The following is a 26467-nucleotide window of genomic DNA, read 5'->3' on the forward strand; positions in this document are numbered from 1 at the left end:
GTTTCTGTTGATTTTGGGATATTTGTCTGTGCTAGGTTGTGGTGTTTGGTGGTGGTGCTGGGTTTGGTGGTTGGGTTTGTTGTAGTTTGGTGGTGGCGCTTGGATATTCTTCTTCCTTGTCGTGCTAGTTTGTTGTAGTTTGATAGAGGAGAGAGAAACAAAGAAAAAAAAATTATTTACACATTGAACAGTAACCGTGCATATATGCACGATTACTGTTCCTTTACACATCTGGGTGTATATTTTACACATCTTTACACCCACTGATGTGGGTTTTTTTTGCCAAAAATGTGTAAAACTTGCATCTTTTTCTATTTTAGAGGACTTTACATGAGCTGATGAAAATGCTCTAAATAGGTAGGGTTCAAGTCAAACTCTCTTCTATTCAGCAAAAATAGAAAAAAGAAAAAGAAAAAAGGTGACTCTCTCCTCTAGTACTTTACACGTGCCTCTCTCTCTCTCTCTCAATTTTATTGATAAATACTGCTCCCGACAATTCTTTTTTATATAGAAAAAGTAAATTTATGGGCATTGATGCTATTTTTTTTTTCATAAGCTAATCATTCCATTTCTCATGACTGTAATAGACTAATAGTATAAGTAAATAGATTAATAGAAAGTTATTATTGATTTACCGACCAAATGTATTTATTTTGGGAGCCAAAGGGGAAAAACGAAAGGACAAAAAAAAGAAAGAAAAAGGTGACAAAACTAGATGGAGTACAATTTATATTCATTTCACTTTAGTTTCTTCTCCCAAAAAAAAAAAAAAGGTTTCTCATAGTTCAACGATCATTCTTATTGAGCTTACAATAAGTACAGGTAAGTCGTCAAGGTAACCCGTTTAATTCAATTAGATAGAATGAATATACTATTTTATATTTATTTTTGAAGTTAATTATTCATAATATTCAGACTCCCTCCAATTCTCTAGATATCTGTTTGCCATGGTGCAGAACAGCAGATAGACCAATGTAATTAGAAACCATCGCAATTTGATAATCTTACCATACAACAACAATTACTTTTAAACTTATATAGTTGGAAAAATTTGTTAATCTCTTCAACCTTAATAATTAGAAGAAATTTATTATTTCTAAAGTAATTTTTTTTCTCATCTACTTATCATTACAAAATGCTATAGTAAAATACAAATAATTCTTTTCATTATTATTAAGATGAGAGATTGGAAGTATAGCATTCAATCCTAAATGGATGGATTTTAAGAATAATAAAACTAGTGACGCAACAAAAATTCACGACAATTTTACACTATTTTTAAACTAGTCTACCACCACATTCACATGAGTCTATCACAATTTATAATTTAATTTTTTTAATGGTATGAAGATATCAACGAATTTAGTTATTTATTTATTTATAATAATTTGATAGTTATAATGAGAGAGACAGATTAAATACATGAAATATTAAAAAGTACCAACTAATTGAGTTATGAAGCTCTAGTTCAATGAATTTAGTTTAAGTGGTTAATGAAGATGGAATTCACTAATTGAGTTGTAGTTTAGGTGGTTATGATGCCTCACAATGTTTCATGTTCTTTATATTACCTCAAAAATTGGATTAGCAGAAAAAGAACGTTTCAGTATTTAAAATTTAAAGATACTGACATTTAAAAATACAATATTTTCCAATAAAAAATAGTCAAAAATCTCAAATTATAGGGGTAGTTTGGGTATATAAAAAGAGAAAAGTAATGCTCGTAATTGTGCCTATTTAATAATAAGACTAGTTTAGGAGTCCAGACAAGAAAGAAAAAAAAAATACTCCTCAGTATTCTCTCAGTCATTTTCCTCTCTCCCCCACCATTGATGGGGGGGAAGAAGTCTATATAAAATCTCCCACCAAAGTTAAAAAAAGCTACAGCCCCCTCCTTTGCCTTCCACTTCTGGCGCCATTTGCAGACTCTCTCTCTTTGTTCAAACTTCTTTCACTTCCTCTTCTACAAAACCATAGAGAAAAACCCCACCACACACACACATATATCTATATATATATATATATATATACACACATATATTTCTGTATCTCTTTCCTGTTTAATAATGGAAGAGAGGGAGAGCACGGTTTCTGGGTCACTCGGGAACTCGGACACTGACTCACCATCAGCCCCGTTGAGCAACATGGCTGTTGTCAACACAAGCCTTGGCGTGTCAACAACAACAACAACGATGGTGATGATGACAGAAACAAACACAAACACAAACACAAACGCAAACACAAACACAACGACAACAGCTACAACAGCAACGACGACAACCCCCCCAGTGAGCAGTGGTGATTTGTTAGGGAAAAAGAAGAGAGGGAGACCGAGGAAATACGACGCAGATGGGAACTTGAGGGTGTCGTATACGGCGGCACCACCACCGGCTGGTTTTACTTTGTCTCCTTCTGATTTTTCTTCTTCAAAAAGAGGAAGAGGAAGGCCTCCTGGCTCTGGAAACTGGCAGCTTCTTGCTTCTTTAGGTGAGTTTTTTGTCTTTTTTTTAGGAAAGTACCACACAGCTGGGTGTACTTACTGTTTGGTTGCAGAGAAAAAAGTGTAGGAAAATCTAAAGAGTAGATTTATTAAGGTTTTGTTTGTGGTTGGTGGCCTGTGGTTTGCAACTTTCTTTTGTTGTTGGTCAACAAACATCAAGTTTACTTACCCACCTTTTTTGTTTTCATTTTTGTTTTTTTTTTATTTTTTTTATTTTTTATTGTGTTCATGGAAACTAGGACAAAAAACAATAAAGACTTTAGACTTTCATTTTTTTTTTTTAATATTTTAGTCCAATTTCTCACCAACCTACAATTAAGGCTCATTAAGGGATTTGCAAAATTATTTTGAGTTAGTTGTGGGTTTGGGTTCTATATTTTAATTTCACAGAGATAGTAGGAACTTGTGTAATTATCTAGTATGTACTTTTTTAAAAATATAAAATTTGCATACCTAGGTTGCTTAGGGGATTTAAATGGGGCTTAATATCTGGAGATAATGAAAATTAGGGTTTAGGTTTCTATGGAATATATATATTTTTAATTTGATATATATCATAAGCCGAGGAAACATTTTATATTGTTGAATTTTATGAATGGAATATTCGGACGGATACTAATTAGACCAAAAATTGAGTACTCAGTTTAATATATAATAATATTATATAATGAGTTTCTTTTTTCAATATGAGTTGCTTTAGATTGTTTTAGCTTAACTTATCTCACCTCTGGACTTTGATTTGTGAAGGTGAATTGTTTGCGAACACAGCAGGAGGGGACTTTACACCACATGTTGTCACTGTTAATACCGGAGAGGTAATGTTTAATAAATTTGTATTTACATGGCAATCTGCTATTTTTATCTTTGCTATAATAATAATGGTTTTTATCAAGAATTCTCTATAATTGCTTTGAATGGAAGCTCCAATGCTCAATTTCATAGTGGAGATTGATTTTCTCTTGAATCTAATGGTATATATGTATATGGTGTCACGTTATTCAAATACTTTATGACCTTAGTTCATGTACTAATTGTCTTTGGTTTACCTTTTTAAGGATTTTGGTTTGTCACTTACAGGATGTTGCAGCAAAAATTCTTTCCTTCTCTCAGAAGGGTCCTCGAGGAATATGTGTTCTTTCTGCCAATGGTGCTATTTCAAATGTTACCATTCGCCAGCCAGGTTCCTCTGGTGGAATCTTGACATACGAGGCATGTCCTAGGATTTGTTTTTTCTCTTCTCTTATTGCTATTATTCTCCGGATCTCTTTTATTTTCATTGAATTTTTTCACATAAATGGTATTGTGCTCTTGTCTGTTATATGGTTTAATCACTTGAATTAGATTCATAATTAAGAACGCCACATCAAGGATGATGATGATGCTCTATTAGTTTCTTCTTTGAATACATCCATGAGTCACCTATTTTATATTGTATTTGAATGTCTAAGCAAATATAAGCAGGTCTTCTATAGTAGGAATAAGCATAATTTAACTAAGAAAGTGTGGTGCTCTTTTGAAAGTGCCCCTTGCCGCTACAAGTGGTTTGGTATAATAAAACTGTGTACCTTTTGTAGGCATCTGAGGAGCTATTAGCCTATTAGAACTTAAGAAAATTGTTTCTCAAGAATGCTACCAGAAATAGCCCATTAAAGCTCAATATTATTTTGTCAAAGCTGGAGGGGCTGATTCTTTCCCTGACTTGCAAGTAAACACACTCATTCTTTTCCTCACTTGCAAGTAAACTCACTGAAGGCATGTGCTATTTCAGTTGAGAGACTTCTATAACCATGTATGTTCTAGTTTCTCATACCTTTTGAACTCATATTGACTAAATAAACAATTTTGAGCACACATGTTGATAGTGGCAAGATCCTTTTCCAAACAGCAGAAGAGGGGAATCAAAAGGAGGAAGAATGATAAACTATTCTATTAGTACTTGGACAATAGTTGGTTGTTAGACATGATTGCACTGATAATAATTTCTTTTCCTTTTATACAGAACTTTGATTTTTACTGGTTGCCTCATCTTACAAACTGAAACTAAGTTGAATTAAAACATTTTATATCCTTTTCTATTTTAGAAAAAACTGCCAAGATTATGGCGGGTGTTGCAGTGCAAGTACCTTGGGGGTTGTTTTTTTTTTTTTTTGGGTTGTGTTGTTTCATGATTTCTGATGAAACCTGGAGTAGTGCATAAAGGAACTTATACCTTTTATAACCAAAATACCTCGATATTGGCCTCTTTTGAAATATTCCTGCATAACTGAACTAGTTTTTGTGTCTGAGGACATGCACATTATGGTTTCTTGCAGGGCCGCTTTGAGATATTATCTTTATCTGGATCATTTACAGTCACTGATAATGGTGGTATGAGGAGTAGGACTGGTGGATTAAGTGTCTCATTGGCTGGTCCTGATGGTCGTGTAATAGGTGGTGGAATTGCTGGTTTATTAACAGCTGCTGGCCCTCTCCAAGTAAGGATTTTATCTTAATATTGGACTAATTGATTGATTTATTAATTTTATAAACGATCCAAAAGGAAATATGAAGTTATACAGCTCTAATGGAAGCTAATTTTTTTCTATAAAGACAATACCTGGCAAGCCACATTACTGATAATTCCATTTTCCCTGCATGATATGCCAGATTGTTGTTGGTAGCTTCATGCCAAATGGTTATAAGGTACATAAAAGGAAGCACCATCGGGAACATTCCTTGTCGTCTCCCATCTCAGGTGCTCCACCCATGCTGACTGTTGCAAGTCCTATCTCACAAGCAAAACCTGATGTTGATAACTTTTTTAACCCAACATCACCATTTCCAGTACAAAAACATGAAGAAGCAGATGACAACAGTGATAAACAGAACCAAAATGCCACACCGATTAGCTCCAGCTGGAATGGCTTAGAGCCAACTGCAGTTCAGTCTGTTCAGAGGCCATCTCCTGACATCAATATCTCAGCTCCTGGTGAATAGAATGCTAGGTAGGCTTACATTTTCTTTCCTCTTTTCTGTCAAGACTATTATTGCTGCACATCCAACAATGTTCACATGGTGTGAAACAGTGTGAAGTTTACTATAATTCTTTTATTACTGATATTATTATATATAGTCTTTCAAAATCAACTTTATTGGTGAATTATTTTAATTTCAGGTGTATCTAAGGGACTTCGATGCTGAAGTGATAACTGAAGAGGCTAATCAATTTCAGTTAGTTCTGTTGTAACAAGTTGTTTTTTTTAACATGTACGACAATTTCAATCTCAGATTAGGAATTAGAGACAATATTGAGAAGATATGAGCGAAATTTATGAAAATGCTAATACTGTCATCATTTATTTGTTCCTGATTTTGTAAACATCCTGATATGTGTGACTATTCTGTTCGTAATGTTCATGCATGCATGCATTTGAGATCGTCTAACAACTGCACTGGCAATTAATCATATTCGAGATTAAAACAGATTTTTGTTAACGTGTCCATCTGCCTGGTTAAAAAATGGGAATACTATGGTTGATGTGATTACTTTTTGGATAAATATGAAGGTGCAGTACGCTCATAAGTGATTTGCTCAAATCAAATGGACCAACTACAGTCAACGCTATATGCAGGAATAAAATTAATGAAGGTGAGGCTAATATTAGATTCTTCATGTTGGAGACAAGAAATTGCTAAGCAAGGAAAACTAAGTGATTCAAATACTTAACTAGAGGAAGCCATTACACGATCAATTACACTAGCAGACAGCTCACTTAAACATAAAAACAACTTTCATTCCTATACCCAGATAGAGCATTTTGAATGTCTCTGAATTTTATTTCGTAATTCCGTTATTCAGTCGATCATTCCTCCTTCAGACGGTGGATAATCCTGGAATAGTACTCCCAATCAGAATGCTCTGGAGTTATTGCAGGCTGCCCGAATGGATATTCTTTCACATAAGAAGGAACATCTTCTGCTTCCGCCAGTCCATCCAAGTACAGCCGCAGTTCACTATTTGGACCTATTGACAACAATAGCTTGAGATTATAATTCATAAATTCATCTGAATATATCAAGCTATCATCGTTGAAGCATGGTGGTTATATTTTGTCTCACCTAAAGCTGTATCATTAACTTGGTCAACATTGTATTCATTAAGAAATATTGCTGTATGGGGCTGCAGTAAATTCGGGTAAGAAAAATTAAATGAAAAACTAAAATCATAGTAAAATTTTAAAACTTTTAAAAGATAGTAATTATTTTACTGGGTTTAGCAAGGTCTTATATGGCCTGTCATCTATCAGCAAAACTTCTGATGAATGTTCAAAACCGAGACTCCCTAGTTTCTTCAACTCCTTCAAATAGATTGGCTTGTCCTTCTTCTCCAAAGTCTTAAACCCAGAATTAGTGCATTTATCTTGGTCCTAAAAAATCCAAGAAAATAAAGATTTAATTGAAAAAAATAAAAATAAAATCCCTATTTCAGAGTCCTTTACTGAGATAAAACACATGTTTAAGTTACTTATTTCTCACCCAAGCAAGTGCAAGCTTGTTTTTCATTCCTCTCATTATACAGTCCAAGGTGTTGTTCAGATGCCATCTAATAACCACACAAATTACTTCATAACAATAAGTACATAGAAAAAGTGCAATTTATGGAAAATATGAATTGAAAACAAATGCAGAGTTCATGGCTTAGTTCGACTCACTCCCTTGCAGAAGACCATATTCCTACTTCGAATCTTTCAAAGCAAAATTTCATGAACTCATCACAATGAGGCCTTTTGTAAACTGATAAGAGAAAGATGTTGTACTGGTTGATTAGCTGCAAAAACTAAACATATAAACATGCCAAAATTTAAAGACAAAATGATATTCACCTAAAAAGCTTCCATAGGATGTATCAGGGTCGCGATATCTTGGAATCTTGGACTTGTCATGGCGGAAGACTCTATGGCACAGTAAGCCTCCTAAGCTAAGAACAAGAAGTTTCTTTCTTGGGCCAAGGGTCAACTTCTCTAGTGCTAGGCGAAAATCAACTAAATCCTCTTCCTCATCACTACTGTCGTAACTTACAGATTTGTTTTTCATGTTGCTAGTCTCTCTAGCCATCTTTGTTAATATGGAAATAGTAGTATACTGTTTGATTGGAATAAGAAGAGGCTGTTTGTAGTTTGGCTTATATTGTTGAATGTTGCCAACTTTTGGGCTTCTATCATTTACTACAACGGATGGTTTTCCAAGGTTCACGTATATAGAAAATGAACCTGCTAGCCATTGTTCTACTTTGACGTACCTAGTTCCAACTTCCAAAGGTCTTGATTCATGTGCTACCTGACTGGTAAGTGGATGAGGATACACATCCCCTTTGAAACAAAGAAAAACATGTACCATACAAGGGTCACCAAATAACTAATGGCCTACGGCCCGACCCAGTAGCCCAACAACTCATTAGGCTAATGGGCAATCCGGCCCATTGTTATTGAAGCTCATGGGTAGCTCATTAGCCTAGTGACCTGGTCCATTGGCTTAGCCTATTGCAATGCCCAATAACTCAAAATTTATAACAAAAATATATAGGATGAGTATGGAGGATTAATTTTATGACATTGTAAAGGTATTTCTTAAGAAATCCCCCAACCACTAAGATACTTAAAGTAATAATGTTAAGTTTAGTTTACTAAATATATATATATATATATATTTATATTTTTAGTAGTCTAGCAACTTTGAATTAATTTTTTGAATTTTTTTTTATTAAAAGATAAAAATAAAAAAACCATTTAAAGCCTTAATAAAAAAAAATAAATAGGTTTCCATCATAAAAAAAAAAAAATTTAAATAGATTTGACTATAAAACAAATTTAATTAAGCATTAAATTTTTTGATTCATTCCATTAAAAAAATATTGATTATTCTCTTATTAAAAATTTATTTTTTCCTCATAAAAAATAATTAAGTTAAGCCCATAGGTAGCCAACTAGGCCCAATCCAGTAGTCTAACCTACTAAAGACAAAATAGGCAATGCCCATGGGTAGGGTCATGGATTGGAGTTCGGCCTAACTTGATCCGGCCTATTAAATAGTTAATAACCCAATATACCTAGCCCATTGTGCCCATCAAATTTAATACAATTGTATATAGGAAAAAATAACAGATGCTTTGAGGGCATTGATTTAAAAAATATTTTAAAAAAAAAATTTATGAAAAATGAAAAGGAAAATTAATTTTTTAACGACTTTTCATATTCTCATGTAAATGGTGTCAAAATTTGGTTAAAATTGTTTATTAACAATTGCCCTCAAGTCACCCATTTTCCTTACTTTTTTTCAACTACTGACATGATTTTGTTATAACTATTGCTTAGTAAAAATAGTGCAAGTGATTTTGTTTTAATCACAAATTTCCAACTTAACAAGTCAAGGGGGGAAAATTTCCCTTGCATTGCTTATAAGTTCTACCAAAAGGTGTGCCCCTATGAATGGTGTTTACTATTATTGGAATTGGAAAATCTTATCATGCATTTGCTATCTATTACTCTCTTTTGAAATCATGTTTTTAAAACATAATTTTAGTCTATGTGATAGTGTGTAATAAGAGGTATGTGACTATTATTACTCTTTTAGAATCAAGAAATAAAATTCTCCTTATTTTAACTAAAATCGAACGAGCCCATTTCATTACTATGTCATTCCATTAAATACACTTTTTAATTTATAACATTTAATATAATAGTATCGATTTAATATAATAGTATCAAGTGGATTCATTGTAAACATTAAAGGGTGGAAATCTTTTTTTTTTTCCCTCTTTCGATAATCATATGGTAAAAACCATTTTGGTGGAAAAAGATGGAAGATGTGGAATATATATATATATATGATTGAACAAAGATTAATATTAAGTACCCTTGAAATACAATAATACGAATCCCTTATTTCATTTAATAAAACGCTGCTAAAACTATAATTTTTTAACATAAAAGTAAAACTACTACTTTTTTTATATACATAGATAAAGAATTTGAGTTTTGGATATATTTGTCAGAAACTAGGAGACCCAACTAGGTTGAATTACAACTCTTACAATGTGTTTAGAAATGGTGGAAAGGAAGGGCCAAAATGGCCCATTAGCATGTTTTTTTGAACTATTTAGCAACAGAGCACTGTTTCAGAACTATATAGCAATATACCACTTTTTCTGGTACTCGAGCTTGGTGAGCTCGAGTACCATGTTTTTTTAATCCACTGTTGCCCCATATTCAAGGAGCCCTATAGTGGCGTTTTTAAGCCCTATAGTGACGTTTTCGGGCCCTATAGCGGCGTTTTTAAGCCCCCATACCAGGTTAAGGGGCCCTATAGTGACGTTTTCAGGCCCTATAGCGGCGTTTTCCTGCAAAATTTTTTTTATAAGTCCCCATAACAGGTTCAAGGGGCCCTATAGTGGCGTTTTTAAGGCCTATAGTGACGTTTTTGGGCCCTATAGCGGCGTTTTCCTGCAAAATTTTTTTATAAGTCCCCATAACAGGTTCAAGGGTCCCTATAGTGGCGTTTTTAAGCCCTATAGTGACGTTTTCGGGCCCTATAGCGGCGTTTTTTTTTTTGAGAAGATGTTTGATTAGTAAAAAACATGGTACTCGAGCTCACCAAGCTCGAGTACCAGAAAAAGTGGTATTTTGCTATATAGTTCCGAAACAGTGCTCTGTTGCTAAATAGTTCAAAAAAACATGCTAATGGGCCATTTTGGCCGGAAAGGAAGAGAAAAGAGGGGAAAAGGATGGAAGATATCTCATTTCTGCTGATTTGGGGCCCACTGATTTGGCATCGGCTCAATTTAGACGGAAATAGAAGGGGATCACAAATTTTATGGAACCCATCACTTTATACTATAAAATGACAAATATGTTCTTAATACTTTTAAGAAATTATAAATGTTTTAATATATAAATTTCCCTATCATTAATAAGGGCAAAAAGATAAAAGTATATATTTTACTTTTCTCTTCCTTTTACAAACCAAACAAAAGAAAGATAGTGCTCACATTTTCTTATTTTCTTTCTTTCCTATATCCAAAAACATCAAAAAAAAAAAAAATTTTTCTTTTCTTTTTCCTTTCTCTTCCCTTTTCCGATCTACAACCAAACGTAGTGTTAGAATGGTAAAACTACTGCTAGCTTTTTTCCACACGCCTACCAGAAATCCAATAGTACAATACACGTAGCACATACCACAACGTGGCAGAACCTTCCAGCACCATCTCTCCCATATCTTTCCAGCACCTTCTAGCATCAAGTTCCAGTACTTTTACACCTTATAAAACCATCAACTCCGACCACTATACCTGTCAACTTCAAACAACACAAACACCCACAACAAAACCTTTCAAAATTTCATCTCAGAATCCAGAAACATCACAGCAAAAGATGAAGAAAACGACGAAGCCGATTGTCGACGACAAGAAGGAGGAAGCAGTGACAATCCGAGCGGTGAGCGGCGACGAGGAAGGAAGAAAGAGAGTAGAGAAAACCGAAGTGAACACTCACAAAATAGACACTCTCAAGTACGTAGAGAAGAAGCTGATGGACAAGGGTGTGCTACGCATGGATCGCCACCCAGCTGATGGGATAGGAATTGGGAAGCCACCACCGAAGTCTGGACATGGCGGCAAGTACACGTGGGAAGGCCCCGATGATATAGCTGAGAGCGAGTTGTCAGAAGTGCCTCCTGCGATAGATGAGAAGGACCCAAACTATGTTGACGAGGAAGAGGAGGAGAAGATTTTGAAGGGTGAGAAGAGTGAGGTGGCGGGCTTGGTTGTTGGGGTTGTGGAGGTACCTAAGGTTGTTGAGGAAAAAGAAGGGGTTGCTAGAATTGAGGTTGATCCTCACTTGAATGTTTGAGAAATTTTGGAATATGTGAGTTTGTGAAGGTTCATCTGGTTTTGCATATGTTTTGTTTTGTTTTTGTTTCGTTGGTCTAACATGGGTTGTAAGGGAATGAAGTAATTAATGGTATTTTAACTTTGTGTTATGCATTATAGTAACTTATTTATATAGAGGTTTTTTTTTTTTTTTTTTTTTTTTTTTTTCCAAATTTTAAGGGAGAGTGGAATTTCTTGGTGCATGTCTCATAGGATCAAGTCTTCAAGATCATCTATGACTTGAAAGTCTCTGAAAGCTCAATTAGGTAGAAACACTAATTTGTTTAGATTCCTAATTTTAAATTAGGGTTTAATTGTTTTTACTATAATTTAATTGAGTGCGGAACAAAAGTAAAACATACGCAATAAATCGAAACACTACCCTAAGGCCTAAGGCATAAGTAATTACAATAGGTGATAAATGTAAAGGGTAAACAGTAGGAAAGAGAGATATAAATAAAAGATAATATCGAGACGTGTTATAGAAGAGAAAATACGTCGTAAAGGTTAAAGAGTAAGAAAAAGAGATATAAACACAAAATAATATCGAAACGTGTTCTCGAAGAGAAAATTGAAGTATTCGGTGAAAAACTTTCGTGGTTCTCTTAAGTCAAAATTGATCTACTAATGAATAAGTTGGAGTATATAAAAATATCAAAAAGACCTTCCAAGCCTAATCTATCTAATGGATTCGAATCCTCTAAGCTCCAACTATCAATGGACTTTTCAGAGTCTTGTCTTTACTAGTTATCTGGATTCCACAATTTTGCCTGATTGCATCCGCCACTCAATGGTTTCTTTCAATACTTCTCATATGCACCAAAACTTCTCTTAACACTTAGAATGAGTGAGGTAAGTGTTTGGGCTAAGAATGATGGAGATCAAGGCACCGCTTGGAAGGATCTCATTTAAGTACCAATTGGGCCAGTTACAAGAGCACGAGCAAAGAAGTTCAAGGATGTACTCAACGGACTCATCCAAGAGTTATGGGCTCAAGCAAACTCGTGGAGGCCTATTGAGCATGATCCACGTGGGCAACAAAAAATCGTCACCTTGATTCAAGTTCTAGAAGGATCCGGTCAAGTCTAAGAATTGGCATGAAATATTTTGGGTCTATGTAAAAAATGTTATTCTAGGTTTAGGTGATTTATTTCCTTGTTTTTAGGTGCATTTAATGCTTTTTAGGTCAAACTTTATTCCTAATATGGTTAGGTATCAATTAGGAGTTATTTTAGAATATATTTTCTTTTCTGTCAAGTTTTAAGGAGCCCTTAAATAGTCATTTAAGTCTGTAAACGTTTTTCAGACATTATTGATAAAACTTGTGAGGTTTATTCTCTTTGGTTCTTTGAAGAACTACTCGAACTTATCGGGAATTCCTGTGACGTTCATCTCGACTTATCAAACGGAGTTTCCACCACCGTTTGTGGTGTCTTCCTTATACCGAGGTTCTTGTTTGTCATAAACAACGGGTCGAGGTCTCCCATTTGAATCTGTCCATAGAACGATCTTGGATTCCCTTTCTTTGTTGGGTCTCGTTATTCTTGACAGGGTTCACATCATTTGGTATCAGAGCAAGGTTTCTAGTTCAGGTTTGCCTATCCTTTAACATATTTATCTCTTCTTAACCGAATTTCCTTTACCCTATCTGTTCAAATCTTGGTTTGTCTTGTTGATGTCTAAACTATTGGTCTGGTCTCACATCTCTTAGTTATTTCGAAATCTTATTTCATTATTCTCAAAAGCTAAGTTGCTGATCATAATAAAAAAAAAAAAAAAAAAAATTCACTATTCTATGCTTCCAAAATTCCAAAACTGCCATATTCCTTCTAATTCTAATATGAAAATTTCCATATTCTTTACGTTTAAATCTGAGATTCCTTGATTAGTTCTTGGTGAATTATTGTTGGAAATTTTGAGTTGTTTGTTTAGTTTCAAAAGAACTGAAAGAGAATTATCGAATGGAAAAAGGCAAGAGTGGTGAGAACATCAGAGGGTAAAAGCCATATTATTTTGAGTGAAACACGAGTGAAGAGTGATCCACATTCTTGAGTGTAAACACGTAAGGGAGTGATTCGTGAGGTTCCTTTTTTTTTTTTTTTTTTTTTTTTTTTTTTTTTTTTTTTTTTTTTTTCTAACCTTTGTTTAGCAGCAATCATGTCTCACGATAGTGGTAAAAGCATTGCCGAAGATGATACAAAATTGGCTAATCCGAAAACGTTTTTGGAGGCCATGATGAGTGAGATGAGGCGTGTGATGAAGATGGAGATGACACAGGTTCACGAACGGATAGAATCAAATGGAGAATAGACGTGAGGAGCAACCACAAAACAGTCGTAATTTGCGTAGAAGGGAAAGAGTTCCACCGAGGGAGGAGGATGAAGAGTGTTATGGGTCTGGTTTTGATGAAGAAGAAGATCGGGATTCCATTGTTAGTAATAGGAGACCTGGAGGAAGATTTAGAGAAGCTAGGAATTGCGAAGATAACAACTTGGGTGGTATTAAGATGAAGATTCCGTCCTTTCAAGGTAGGTCTGATCTTGAGGCATATCTTGAGTGGGAGAAGAAGATGAAGTTCGTGTTTGATTGCCACAATTACTCCGAGACAAAGAAGGTAAAATTAGCCGTGATTGAATTTTCTGAATATGCTATTACTTGGTGGGATCAGCTTGTGATAAACAGGAGGCGGAATAGAGAACACCCAATAGACACATGGGAGGAGATGAAAGTAGTGATGAGAAAGCGATTCGTTCCAAGTTACTACTACCGAGAGTTGTACAAAAAGCTACAAGGTCATAGACAATGGAGTTGAAGCGTAGAGGACTACTACAAGGAGATGGAGATTGCTATGATCCGCGCTAATGAAGAGGAGGATCGAGAGGCTACAATGGCTAGATTTTTGCTTGGCTTAAACCGGGAGATCCATGATAAGGTAGAGATGCAGCATTATGTGGAATTGGAAGATATGGTGCATATGGCTATCAAAGTGGAACAACAACTCAAGAGAGGGAATGGGACACGTGCAGGCCATAACTCTAGTTCTACCTCTTGGAAATCGAGTCATGCTAAGTCGCTGGACAAGTCACAAACGCCCAAACTCGAGCCCAAGTCCACGACCACCAGCCATGTTCCTCAAGGTAAAACCGAAGCCTCTACCTCTAGGAATCATGATATTAAATGTTTTAGATGTCAAGGCAGGGGCCACATAGCAAGTCAATGTCCAAACAAGCAAGCCATGGTGTTGCAAGCCAATGGTGAAATTGTAACCAATGATGAAGATTCCGACACCGACGACATGCCACCATTAGAGGATGTTTCCGAGGAGGAGTATTTAGCCCTTGGCGCATTGACATTGGTGGCGAGGAGAGCATTGAGCTTGCAAGCAAAAGGAGTTAATGAAATACAGCGGGAGAACATCTTTCACACTAGGTGCTACGTTAAAGACAAGGTATGTAGTGTGATTATTGATGGTGGTAGTTGTACTAATGTTGCAAGCGCAATTATGGTGGAGAAATTGGGATTGCCCATGGTAAAACACCCTAGACCGTACAAGTTGCAATGGCTAAATGATAGTGGTGAGATCAGGGTGAACAAGCAAGTGTTAATTGCATTTCGAATCGGTAAATACGAAGATGAAGTGTTGTGTGATGTAGTACCGATGCAAGCGGGACACTTATTGCTAGGGCGTCCATGGCAATTCGATAGGCAAGTGAAGCATGATGGCTTTACGAACAAGTACTCTTTTGTACTTAATCAACGATCAATCACTCTTGTACCATTGACACCGCAGCAAGTATACGAGGATCAAGTAAGATTACAAAAGGAGAGTGATCAAAAGAAAGAGAGTGAGCAAAAGAAAAAGAGTGAAAATCAGAGAGAGGCCGAGAAAAATGAGGGAGAAAAAGAAAATCAAAGTTCGGCCCTTGAGAGAAAATCATAGAGAAAACAAAAGAATTTCTTTGCAATCGTGAGTGAGATCAAGCGAGCAATGTTTTCAAATAAGCCGATGATTGTACTTTTGTACAAAGAGACACTTTAAAACACTAACGAACTTAACCTTGCTTTGCCTAGTTCTATTGTTTCTTTTTTGCAGGAGTACGAGGATGTCTTCCCCGAGGAAACACCACATGGGTTACCTCCAAACCAAGGGATTGAACATCAAATTGATTTTGTTCCTGGTGCAACCATTCCAAACCGACCAGCTTATAGGAGCAATCCCGATGAGACAAAGGAGCTTCAACGGCAGGTAAGTGAATTGTTGGAGAAAGGGCACGTGAGGGAGAGCATGAGCCCATGTGCAGTTCCGGTCTTACTTGTACCTAAGAAGGATAGGACGTGGAGAATGTGCGTTGATTGTCGAGCCATCAACAACATAACAGTAAAGTATCGTCATCCTATCCCACGCTTAGATGATATGTTAGATGAGCTGCATGGTTCTTGCATATTTTCTAAGATTGATTTAAAAAGTGGTTATCATCAAATTAGGATAAAAGAAGGAGATGAATGGAAAACCGCCTTTAAAACAAAATATGGTTTGTATGAATGGTTAGTTATGCCTTTTGGTTTAACTAATGCTCCGAGCACCTTTATGAGACTTATGAACCATGTTTTGCGTGCATTTATAGGCAGATTTGTTGTTGTCTATTTTGATGACATACTCATTTATAGCAAAAACATAGACGATCATGTAGTATATTTGAAATCCGTTTTAGATGTTCTAAGGAAAGAAAGGTTGTTTGCTAATTTAAAGAAGTGCACTTTTTTCACCGATAAGCTTGTATTTTTGGGATTTGTTGTTAGTGCACAAGGTATACAGGTTGATGAAGAGAAGGTACGTGTAATCCAAGATTGGCCGAGTCCCACAAGTGTAGGTAATGTTCGTAGTTTTCATGGACTTGCTAGTTTCTACCGGCGGTTCGTGAAGGACTTCAGTAGCTTAACCGCATCGCTTATCGAAGCGATCAAGAAGAACGTTGGATTTCGGTGGGGAGAAGAACAAGAGAAGGCATTTCAATTAATCAAAGAGAAGCTGACTAACGCACCTTTATTGTCTTTGCCCAACTTTTCTAAAACGTTTGAAATTGAATGTGATGCTTCAGGTATTGGTATAGGAGCTGTTCTTATGCAAAAAGGACGACCAATTGCTTACTTCAGCGAGAAACTTAGCGGGGCAGCCTTAAACTACCCAACTTATGACAAGGAGTTGTATGCATTGGTTTGGGTTTTAGAGACGTTTCCATACATCATTCGGTACAAGCAAGGTAAGGAGAATGTAGTCGTCGATGCACTTTCTCGAAGGTATGTCTTACTCTCCACACTTGATGCAAAATTGCTTGGTTTTGAACACATTAAAGAATTATATGCTGAAGACCACGAATTTTGTGAGGAATATCGAGCTTGTGAGAAAATCACCTCTGGTAAGTTCTTTAAGCTTGATGGATTCCTATTTCGAGAAAATAAGTTATGCGTGCCTAATTGTTCTATGAGGGAGTTATTAGTGCAGGAATCACCCGGTGGGGGATTAATGGGACATTTTGGAGTTGCAAAGACTTTAGCTATTTTGTAGGAACACTTCTATTGGCCTCACATGAAATGAGATGTCGAACGGATTTGTGGTAGTAGATGTGTCACATGTAGGCAAGCTAAATCCAAAGTGCAGCCCAACGGTTTGTATACTCCTTTACCAATTCCTAGTGAGCCTTGGATTGATATTTCAATGGATTTTGTGTTAGGATTGCCTAGGACTAAACGTGGAAGAGATTCAATTTTTGTGGTCGTGGATAGATTTTCTAAAATGGCACATTTTATTCCATGTCACAAAACGGATAACGGTTCACATGTTGCTGATTTGTTCTTTAGAAAGATTGTGAGATTACATGGCATGCCTAGGACAATTGTTTCGGATAGATATGCTAAGTTCTTGAGCTATTTTTGGAAGACTTTATGGTGTAAGCTAGGTACTAAGTTATTGTTTTCCACTACTTGTCATCCACAAACTGATGGTCAAACTGAAATAGTAAATAGGACTTTGTCTACTCTATTGAGGGCAATCATTAGAAAGAACATCAAAACATGGGAAGAATGTTTACCACATGTTGAGTTTGCATATAATAGAGCTGTTCATTCTGCTACCAAATTTTCGCCATTTGAAATTGTGTATGGGTTTAATCCTTTAACTCCATTGGATTTATCTCCTTTACCTTTGATGGAGCATGTTAATTTAGATGGCAAAAAGAAAGCTGACTTTGTGAAGCAGATTCATGAGAAAGCAAGACTCAACATTGAATGAAGAACAGAGCAATATGCCACACAAGCCAACAATGGACGTCGCAAACTGGTTTTTGAACCCGGAGATTGGGTTTAGCTGCATATGAGAAAAGAAAGATTCCCGGCGAAAAGATGTTCCAAATTGCTCCCAAGAGGAGATGGTCCCTTCCAAGTCCTCGAGTGTATCAATGACAATGCTTACAAGCTAGATTTACCTAGTAAGTACGATGTAAGTGCCACTTTTAATGTTACTGATTTGAGTCCTTTTGATGTAGGTGATGATTTGAGGGCAAATCATTTTCAAGAGGAGGGGAATGATGGAGATCAAGGCACCGCTTCGAAGGATCTCTTTCAAGTATCAATTGGGCCGGTTACAAGAGCACGAGCAAAAAAGTTCAAGGATGTACTCAACGAACTCATCCAAGAGTTATGGGCTTAAGCAAACTTGTGGAGGCCCATTGAGCATGATCCACGTGGGCAACAAAAAATCGTCACCTTGATTCAAGTACTAGAAGGATACGGTCAAGGCTAAGAATTGGCATGAAATATTTTGGATCTACGTAAAAAACGTTATTATAGGTTTAGGTGATTTATTTCCTTGTTTTTAGGTGCATTTAATGCTTTTTAGGTTAAACTTTATTCCTAATATGGTTAGGTATCAATTAAGAGTTATTTTAGAATATATTTTCTTGTTTGTCAAGTTTTAAGGAGCCCTTAAATAGTCATATAAGTCTGTAAACGTTTTTCAGACATTATTGATAAAACTTGTGAAGTTTATTCTCTTGGTTCTTTGAAGAACTACTCGAAATTATCGGGAATTCCCGTGGCGTTTATCTCGACTTATCAAACGGAGTTTCCACCACCGTTTGTGGTGTCTTCCTTATACCGAGATTCTTGTTTGTCATAAACAACGGGTCGAGGTCTCCCATTTGAATATGTCCATAGAACGATCTTGGGTTCCCTTTCGTTGTTGGGTCTCGTTATTCTTGACGGGGTTCACATCAAAGAACTTTTCAAAGATATATAGATAGAGAGGTAGGAGAAATGGAAACTTTATAGAAATGATGTAGAGGATTGTAGGTAAACAATCTCTAACTCTCAAGTGTTTGGTTATGGTTTTCTTTCTCAAAAGTTTATTATAAAGAGTCCTTATTCTCCTTTACAATTTCGTGGGTAATGAGGGTTATATAGTATTGGTAAAGGTACGTGAAAAGATATAATCAAAATAATCAGGTAGAGAGTTTCGCGAGTCACTCGCGACTTGGCTTGAGTTACGAATGACTCGCGAAATTCAACCTGTCAAAAATTCTTCAAATTCCAGCATGTGCTTCTCACATGTCCTATTTCGCAGGTTGGCACTCGTGAGCTAGTTATGAATTTTTCATCTTCGTAGATTCTTTACTAAACTCTCACACACAACCCTTACATTAAATCCCACAAAAATACATGGAAATGATTGAACAGAATTATAATTAAATTTGACACAGAATTGAAGCCAACATAAAACATAATTTTTTATCACAACTTTACAATCTTGTAGAGAGGGAAAATTCCCGACCTATCACAAGCTGACACATCATACTACCAAGTCTATAAAGTATGGTCAATTACAAAGCATCACGTACTACAACTAGTTTTTACCATCACCATTTAGGAACTAACAAAAATTTACCAAGTATCATGAAATAAAAACATATATATAAAAAAAAAAAAAAAAAAAGCATATGAAATGCCAATCACACGTCGGTGCATGTAAGCAATAACACATGCCACACATCAACACGTGTAAGCAATGGCATTCAGGCTGTGTAAGCGATGACATAAGCGATCCAATCAAATCCTTTATGAACTAGAAGAAGGAGATTCTGTAGCTTACAGGAAGGGGAGGCCTAAACAAGAGACTGGAGCTTACTTGAAAGCAAGGGCGTGAAGGCCAAAAGACCTTCCAAAGAGAAGTAGGAAGAGAATAGGACGAATCACTTTCTTCTTCTTCCTTTGTTGCTTGTTCTTTAGGCATTGGCCGCCTTTGCTCAATTTGGGTTAGACCCTGATGTTGCGACTTACTATGAATAATGCGAGCTAGTGGGGCTAATGTCTGTAGATGTAATACCTCATAGTCAAAGACGGAGAATTGCTGTTATCGGATCTGATAATAAACGTATGCTTGGTAGGGGGGCTGAACCGAAGACGGTCCTTAAAATGAATTACAACTAAGAGCTACAAGCAGATAAGCATAGGATAAGTAGTAACTATCTATAGTAGACTGCTTTCACTAGCCTTAGAAAACTACTAGCACAGGAAGGAAGAAAAGCTACATACTATTGGAAAGAGATGGCTAATAATAATAGATTCTAATTTTCCAATCAATTGCTGACATGTGTCACCTTGAAAATAAGACATTTTGGCCAATCAAACGTTGCCATGTGTCTTGGAGAAAAAGTCTTAAAAATCCTCAAATTAGACTGTGACATATGTCACCAATCAGACTCCACCACGTGTCGCTCACCTACCCCCAAACTCTCCTATAAATAGAAGCCTTCGTAGGCATTTGTACACACCAAGACATCTTGGGAGAGATTTTGGAAGACACCAAAACATCTAGAGCACAAGTAGCATCAAAGAAGATTCAAAAGTACAGAAACTCTGCTGGAATCAAGCCTTGAAGCCTCCAGGAACTTCAAAAACTTCAACTTCGAATACGAAGAACATTCGAAGAGAAATCATCTTCCTAGATCTCAAAGGTAACTGGAATCAAGCTCAAAAGCCTCCAGAAACTTCAAGAAACTACAAATTGGTAAAGCTCTACGTATTCAAGCCTCCAAATCCTCAAAGAACTTTCACCTCAAACCTTTGAATACAAAGAACATTCGAAGAGAAATCGTCTTCCTAGATCTCAAAGTTCACTGAAATCAAGTTCAAAAGCCTCCATAAACTTCAAGAAACCATAAATCAGTGAAGCTCTATGGATTCAAGCCTCTAAAGTCCCGAATAACTTTCACCACAAACCTTCAAAGACGAAAAACATGCGAAGAACACACGAAGAATGTGAAGAACAAAGGATTTCTAACAAGCTCATAGCTAGAGATTCGTTGTAGTTTTGTTTCAAAGATCTTCGATCCATTCTTCAGCCAAATTGAATGATATTTGTTGTTTAAATCAAAATCACAATACCACAATTTCAATCAACAAATCTTTCAAGGAGATCGAAATAGAAAACCACACTTTTGTAATTACAGAGAATTATACCATATATTTATCAATACAAATACACATTCATGAAACTATTTTACTTGTTTGATTTTATTTCAAACTCGAAATTTAGTCGTCCACGAGTCTCAAAAAAAGTATTTCTTTTTTTAATCAAAATTGAAATTTGGTTAGTATATGTGGGTGTGGCACATCATTGGACTAGGATTTGATGTACTAGATCAATCACACGTGCAGGTGAATTGTTGTGTGCAGACTCACTTCTATAAACACCTTTTGCCTTGGGAAATTGTTTTTCTTTTGCTATATGAAACTTGTTAATGAATACTGATTTGTTGCGTGTTAACAAAGCTTCGGAGTTTTTTCACATGTAAATTGGTTAATATATATGTGTCATACATATTGGGGGATGTATCCTACAATTTGTGTGATTGTGTCCTTCATAATCGAGATTCTAAGTTCTCACTAGAAGAAAGGAGAGTTCTATCAGATTGTCAGGGGAGGGGTAAAAAAGGCAGGGTTTATAAGTTTTAATTTCTACTACGCTCTGTTTGTTTCGCTGGAAAACCTTCTGTAAAGATAGTTTTCCACATTTTCCAGTGTTTGGTAACACAAAAAAAACCTGGTCAATGGAAAACTATCTTTGGTCAACAGAAAACTCTAATAAAAATAAGGCTTATTTTCTATAGGTTGTTTTCCAAAAAATTTTTTTGGAAAACAATCTCTCTCTCACGCGTTACATCTCCTATAAATATTATCTTCGTCTATAGCTGTGGGAAACATAATTTTTTGGCACCTTCTCTCTCTCATGGTAATTTTTCTCACTTTTTCTCTCTTCCCTTTGCTTTCTCTCTCCTCACACCCTCACTGTCACTAACTCTGGTCTCTCATCTTCCCATAGATCACTCTCTCTGTCTCTCTTCTCTCTTTTCTCCATGTTTCTCTTCCCCTCTGTAACGCAATTCTCTGATTAGATTTTTTTTTTTCCTTCACTAATCGGTCAATAGCTCCGACTTGCAAATGAGAACAAATTTGCAGTGGTAATTATTTCATTCCTCTCTATCAAAATCCCAATTCTTTGCTTGAATTTCAAGCTCGATTTTCTTTTTTCTCTAAGAAATTTTCAGTTTGATGGATTCCAGGCAAAAGTTACTTCTTTTTCATACATAGAGTGCAAAAAAAATAAAAATAGAAATAAAAAGAAGAAGAAGAAGAAAGAAAGAATGAAGTAAAAGATGAAAATTTTAAACATAGTACCTATATTGCTCTAAATTGCTTTTACATGGGACAATCTTTACCGTGGACTAATAATATTGTTATATAATGATTGATAATTGTTTAGGAGAATTGCATTTGTTGGCAAATACTTTTTTTTGTTGGCAGATATTATGCAGTGATGATATATTATACAGTACATTATGTAAATACATAATTTAGAATAATATTAGAGACTTGTGGTTGACCATAGTAGACAATTAGTATACCAACAAAAAGAGTAGACAATTAAAAGTTATTATTATTTATACTTATTGGAAATGTATTCTCCTGTCAAATTTATATATATATATATATAGACAAATGGTTGATATATGTGTGTGTGTGTGTACGTACGTTACTGTCTATAATATATATATAAGCAAGATGATTGGTAGAGATAATGAAAATTTGACAACTAATTAATTTTGATTGTATCTATTGTCAAAATTTTAGTATGAAAACCAAATTCATTCTTGGTTTTTTATTTATAATGATTACATTAGTTAGTTTACAAATATACATGTTTTAAATTATAAAAGAAATATTTTTTAAAAAAATTGCATACCAACTACGAGAAAACATTCTCAAGCTCATTTTCAAGGTTGTTACCAAACATTAGAAAATGAGATAGTTTTCTAGAAAATGTTTTTTGGAAAATGAGCAATTTTCTAGAAAACGTTAATGCTGAAACAAACAGAGCGTAAGATAAATTATCTTATACACACTCTTTAACTTAAAGTTACGATTTCAGATTAAGAAAAGTTTACGCACAAGCCTAACAAACACTATCTTCTCCAAAAAAAAAGTTTAACTAGCATTACCCTTTGGACTAACAGGAGCCCAACCCACTTTGATGGTTGAGCAATTGAGTTATAGGGTTGGGCTTTTGTGTTCGGGGCCTTTCTTGTTTGCGAAGAGAAACGGAAAGAAATACACAAGCTGTAGCTGACATTATAGATGTAAAAGTCAGGGAAGGGCTTATGAAGCCCGATCTATAGAAATCATGGGCTGGGTTTCGTACTTAATGTGTTACACCGTGGTGCATATTAGACATTACATCGCAAGTTAGGCTAGTTAGCCCAGTACTGGGTCCATACAGAATCAATCATGGCTCTGAATAAAAAATAAATTGTTCAGTACCAATGAGTTTGACTCTCATTCTGTGGAGCCTAGAAAATTGACCATATATAGTTTTGTTCTTTTTTACAAAGCTCTAATTCCAAGATTTTGTCGGTATGAATGGCACTTTTATCAAAAAATGAGTTTTACTCTCATTCCTCAGCCTTTGTCAGTTTGACCAATTTTATATCTTCAAAAAAAAAAAAAAAAAAGTTTGACCAATTATATAATGTGATATTACACAGTTTTCTTCTATATCGAAATTATTCAATTCAAATGCTTATTTTTAAAGGTTTTACGGTATACCTCACTCGGTAAACTATTTTATGAAATTTTTGCATTAACTATTTTATGAAACATTTTATAAAAAAAATAAAAAAAATTACTAATTCTTTAAATTTTTTACAAAATATTTTAAAAATAGATAATTAATTAATCAGACCTATTTTTAAATAAGCCAATCAAAAAACTAAAAAGTAAGTAATAAATTTAGAGTCAATTATATTTTAGATTGTAAAATTCAAACACCCTCAAGTTTCAAAGGTTAAAATTCAAATTCTAAAATTTTAAGATGTAAAATTTAAATACTCTTAAATTACACACTCAAATTTTAGGGATGTAATTTGTAATTTATCCAAAAAAAACAACTAAATGTTATAAAAAAATTATTATTATCATTATTATAAAATCTTTAAAAATTCATCACTCAATCACAACGTTTTTAGAAAAAAAAAATGGAAAGACAAGAATAATATGCACATCAAGTTGTTGACCTTTAGGTTTTCACAATAGGAAAGAATAACCTAAAAATCATGACAAAATATTAGAACTAGGGAATAGTTTCTTGACCGTGGAAAGTGACCGACAATTTTCTTTTGGCTTTTTTCGTTCTTGGCCAAAAGGGTTAGTGATATATGTTTATTTAAACTTATTTTGTAGACTAGAAAATGAATGGAGCATAAAAATTCATTGGCTAACCTAGCACGTGTTAAAGATGTCCTGGATCTTTCATTACAGTTGTATCATTATTTGGACTTATAATTGAAGACCAAGAAAGGTTTTGTTTTTCAGCGAGAAAAGAGAAAAGAAAAGAAAAGAAAGAAAAAGGAGAGGTTTTGGTTTTACGGGATGAATGGTTGACAGCACAGCACAGGACTTGAAAAGAGAGCATGATTACTGATTAGGTTGCTCGTGCCTACATCATTAGACCTTGTCTAATGTCTGGTTAGGATGACAATTCCATGTGTACTTCGTTTTACCAGCGAAAAGAAAACTGAAAAGGAAGTTCAACATTTTTCGAGTTTCCAATCACTCTAGATGTTCTTAATTCTCATACATTTTGTACCAGAAATGTGCAGTGCTAGGAAATTATGAATTTTCTCTTAAGTAGTCAATCACTGACCAGTTTATTACGCAACTGATTACTGTGAGTGCTATATATGGTCTGTCTTTCACGACACGTGAACTACATTATGGGTAAAGTGCATTATTTCTCATGCATCATGAGGGCCAGGCCTTCTATCACAGCTAATTTGATGCACTTTCTAGAGAGATAATCAAAAGACACCGTTGCGTCCGCAGCTCAACATCATTGTCGGTATTTATATCTCACACAGAGAAGGGTAAATACAAATTAAACTCTATATAGCTCAACATTATTAACATTTAATATTTGGCCTATTCACATTTGAATATGCTCAAGTTGTTCCAAAGATACAAGGAAGAACAAAATCCGACTTAGGCGTGGTTATTAGGATCATTTTGATGATGAAGTACATTGAGCTTGGTTGTATAAGATGTTACGTTTTTACATCCCTATAAATTAGATTGTTTAACCTAGTTATTTAGTCAAGTGATTACTTAGATAAATTATTTAGTTCTAGGTTAATACAATAAAATTATATCATGCAAATAATACGAAAATATAAAGAACACAATGATATGATAACCCAAGAAAATCTAATCGGTAAAAAACATGAGGATGATTTAACCTAACTATTCACAAGGTAAAACAGATACACTGTGAAAAAATTGAAGTTTTTACAATAGAACTTAGACTACTAACATCTTATTGCTACCTCGAGTAGAAAACTTACTACTATGACCATGTGACAGTTCCGAGTCCACAGACTACTTCTTTCTTTGATCCACTGCAACCACAATTTCTCCTACTTGTGATTTTGAGACTCTACTCAAACGTTTCAGATCTTCTTTAAAGTTCTTTATGCAACAACTGAAGAGATCATCAAGTTCTTGAACCGAATCTTGATTTTGACAACTCTATGTGTGTGTATGAAGGTAAATACTTCTATATCTCACAGAAGATTCAACATGCAACACTCAAAAGACTTCTTAAATGTAACTAGGGTTTTTCCTTTTATACTTGGAGTAAAACAGAAAAACCTATACGTCAAATGAGCTTGGGCTGAATTGGAATTTTTGTAGAAAAATAAATCTGTATGTGGTTCAATCAATTGAGCCTTGCAGATTTTGTCCAATAAATTTTGCAATCACTCGATTACAATTTTACACATAAACACATTTTGAGCAAACCTAAACCTAGACTCTATGTTTTGATCATGGTTTACCAACATAATACAAATTAAAGTTCTAATACATTTGTTCCTAAAGTCTTAGAACCTAACATAAGATTTTAAGATTTCGCCCCTATACAGTTTGTCGTTAAGTTAATAATTAGAATCGTTTATTGGAATTTAGTTGAAGAAAATGATGGTTTATCTAGCTAGCTGCCAAGAAGCAAGGCATCAGCGTTGCAAAACAAGTTTTATTAACTTGCAGAAGTGGTTACACCTTGAAACGTGACATATATTAGACAATTGAATTAGACTAGGCCAGTGTAATCCAACTAGTTATTGATAAGGAAACTTAGATGACTGACCCACAAACACTTGTATTAATAAAGCCATTAAAGCAAGCATCCAAGTCCCTGTATGGTTATATGAGATCGGATTTGATCAAAGTGGACCTGCCTCATCTTTCTCTCATTTATTATAATACAAATGATTAGTATACGCAATATGCATCCTTTTTTGGAGTCTTACCTGGTTTTTACTATGATAATAGGAATGATTAGGCATACAGAACACTGAAATATATTGTAAAAAGGTGTTAAAAAGAATCCAAAGCGAAGACCTCTAAGTAAACATACCTCCAATAATCTTTAGGGCATAACCATTTTTTTACAATTTTGTTTC

At 35.0% G+C, this 26467-nt stretch overlaps 4 protein-coding genes across 4 annotated transcripts; 3 read left to right on the plus strand and 1 right to left on the minus strand.

The window, feature by feature from the left end:
* Positions 1 to 1764: 1764 nt before the first annotated feature.
* Positions 1765 to 5878, plus strand: LOC126692039 (AT-hook motif nuclear-localized protein 7-like). The gene is made up of 6 exons (XM_050387448.1): positions 1765 to 2487; positions 3248 to 3315; positions 3578 to 3709; positions 4813 to 4974; positions 5147 to 5484; positions 5655 to 5878. Exons 1-5 carry the CDS (start codon positions 2067 to 2069, stop codon positions 5474 to 5476), a joined length of 1113 nt encoding a protein of 370 aa, XP_050243405.1. The 5' UTR covers positions 1765 to 2066; the 3' UTR covers positions 5477 to 5484; positions 5655 to 5878.
* A 298-nt stretch (positions 5879 to 6176) lies between these two features.
* On the minus strand, positions 6177 to 7761 carry LOC126690974 (uncharacterized). Its single transcript, XM_050386064.1, has 6 exons — positions 7363 to 7761; positions 7192 to 7273; positions 7016 to 7082; positions 6748 to 6906; positions 6599 to 6659; positions 6177 to 6545 (listed from the first exon to the last, which is right to left on the minus strand). The coding sequence occupies exons 1-6, from the start codon at positions 7592 to 7594 to the stop codon at positions 6343 to 6345; spliced, it is 804 nt and encodes a 267-aa protein (XP_050242021.1). The 5' UTR covers positions 7595 to 7761; the 3' UTR covers positions 6177 to 6342.
* A 2952-nt stretch (positions 7762 to 10713) lies between these two features.
* On the plus strand, positions 10714 to 11512 carry LOC126692040 (uncharacterized). The gene has a single exon (XM_050387449.1). It carries the CDS (start codon positions 10906 to 10908, stop codon positions 11380 to 11382), a length of 477 nt encoding a protein of 158 aa, XP_050243406.1. The 5' UTR covers positions 10714 to 10905; the 3' UTR covers positions 11383 to 11512.
* Positions 11513 to 14238: 2726 nt separating this feature from the next.
* LOC126690975 (uncharacterized) lies at positions 14239 to 18108 on the plus strand. The gene is made up of 4 exons (XM_050386065.1): positions 14239 to 15210; positions 15496 to 15835; positions 16028 to 16819; positions 17945 to 18108. Exons 1-4 carry the CDS (start codon positions 14239 to 14241, stop codon positions 18106 to 18108), a joined length of 2268 nt encoding a protein of 755 aa, XP_050242022.1.
* The last annotated feature ends 8359 nt before the right edge of the window (positions 18109 to 26467 follow it).

Source organism: Quercus robur, chromosome 7 (assembly GCF_932294415.1).
Source record: "Quercus robur chromosome 7, dhQueRobu3.1, whole genome shotgun sequence".
Lineage (NCBI taxonomy): Eukaryota > Viridiplantae > Streptophyta > Magnoliopsida > Fagales > Fagaceae > Quercus > Quercus robur.

Bases quoted from the DNA above. Each gene is read 5' to 3' on its own strand.
- LOC126692039 (XM_050387448.1), top strand. From the start codon at position 2,067: ATGGAAGAGAGGGAGAGCACGGTTTCTGGGTCACTCGGGAACTCGGAC. The intron at 3,710-4,812 runs GCATGTCCTAGG...GGTTTCTTGCAG, and splicing joins GTGGAATCTTGACATACGAG to GGCCGCTTTGAGATATTATC. The intron at 4,975-5,146 runs GTAAGGATTTTA...ATGATATGCCAG, and splicing joins CAGCTGCTGGCCCTCTCCAA to ATTGTTGTTGGTAGCTTCAT.
- LOC126690974 (XM_050386064.1), bottom strand. From the start codon at position 7,594: ATGGCTAGAGAGACTAGCAACATGAAAAACAAATCTGTAAGTTACGAC. The intron at 6,660-6,747 runs GTAAAATAATTA...AATTTACTGCAG, and splicing joins ATAAGACCTTGCTAAACCCA to CCCCATACAGCAATATTTCT. The intron at 6,546-6,598 runs GTGAGACAAAAT...TGATATATTCAG, and splicing joins AGTTAATGATACAGCTTTAG to ATGAATTTATGAATTATAAT.
- LOC126690975 (XM_050386065.1), top strand. From the start codon at position 14,239: ATGGAGATTGCTATGATCCGCGCTAATGAAGAGGAGGATCGAGAGGCT. The intron at 15,836-16,027 runs GTTCTTGCATAT...GTGCATTTATAG, and splicing joins TATGTTAGATGAGCTGCATG to GCAGATTTGTTGTTGTCTAT. The intron at 16,820-17,944 runs GTAAGTTCTTTA...CTTTTGATGTAG, and splicing joins TTGTGAGAAAATCACCTCTG to GTGATGATTTGAGGGCAAAT.
- LOC126692040 (XM_050387449.1), top strand. From the start codon at position 10,906: ATGAAGAAAACGACGAAGCCGATTGTCGACGACAAGAAGGAGGAAGCA.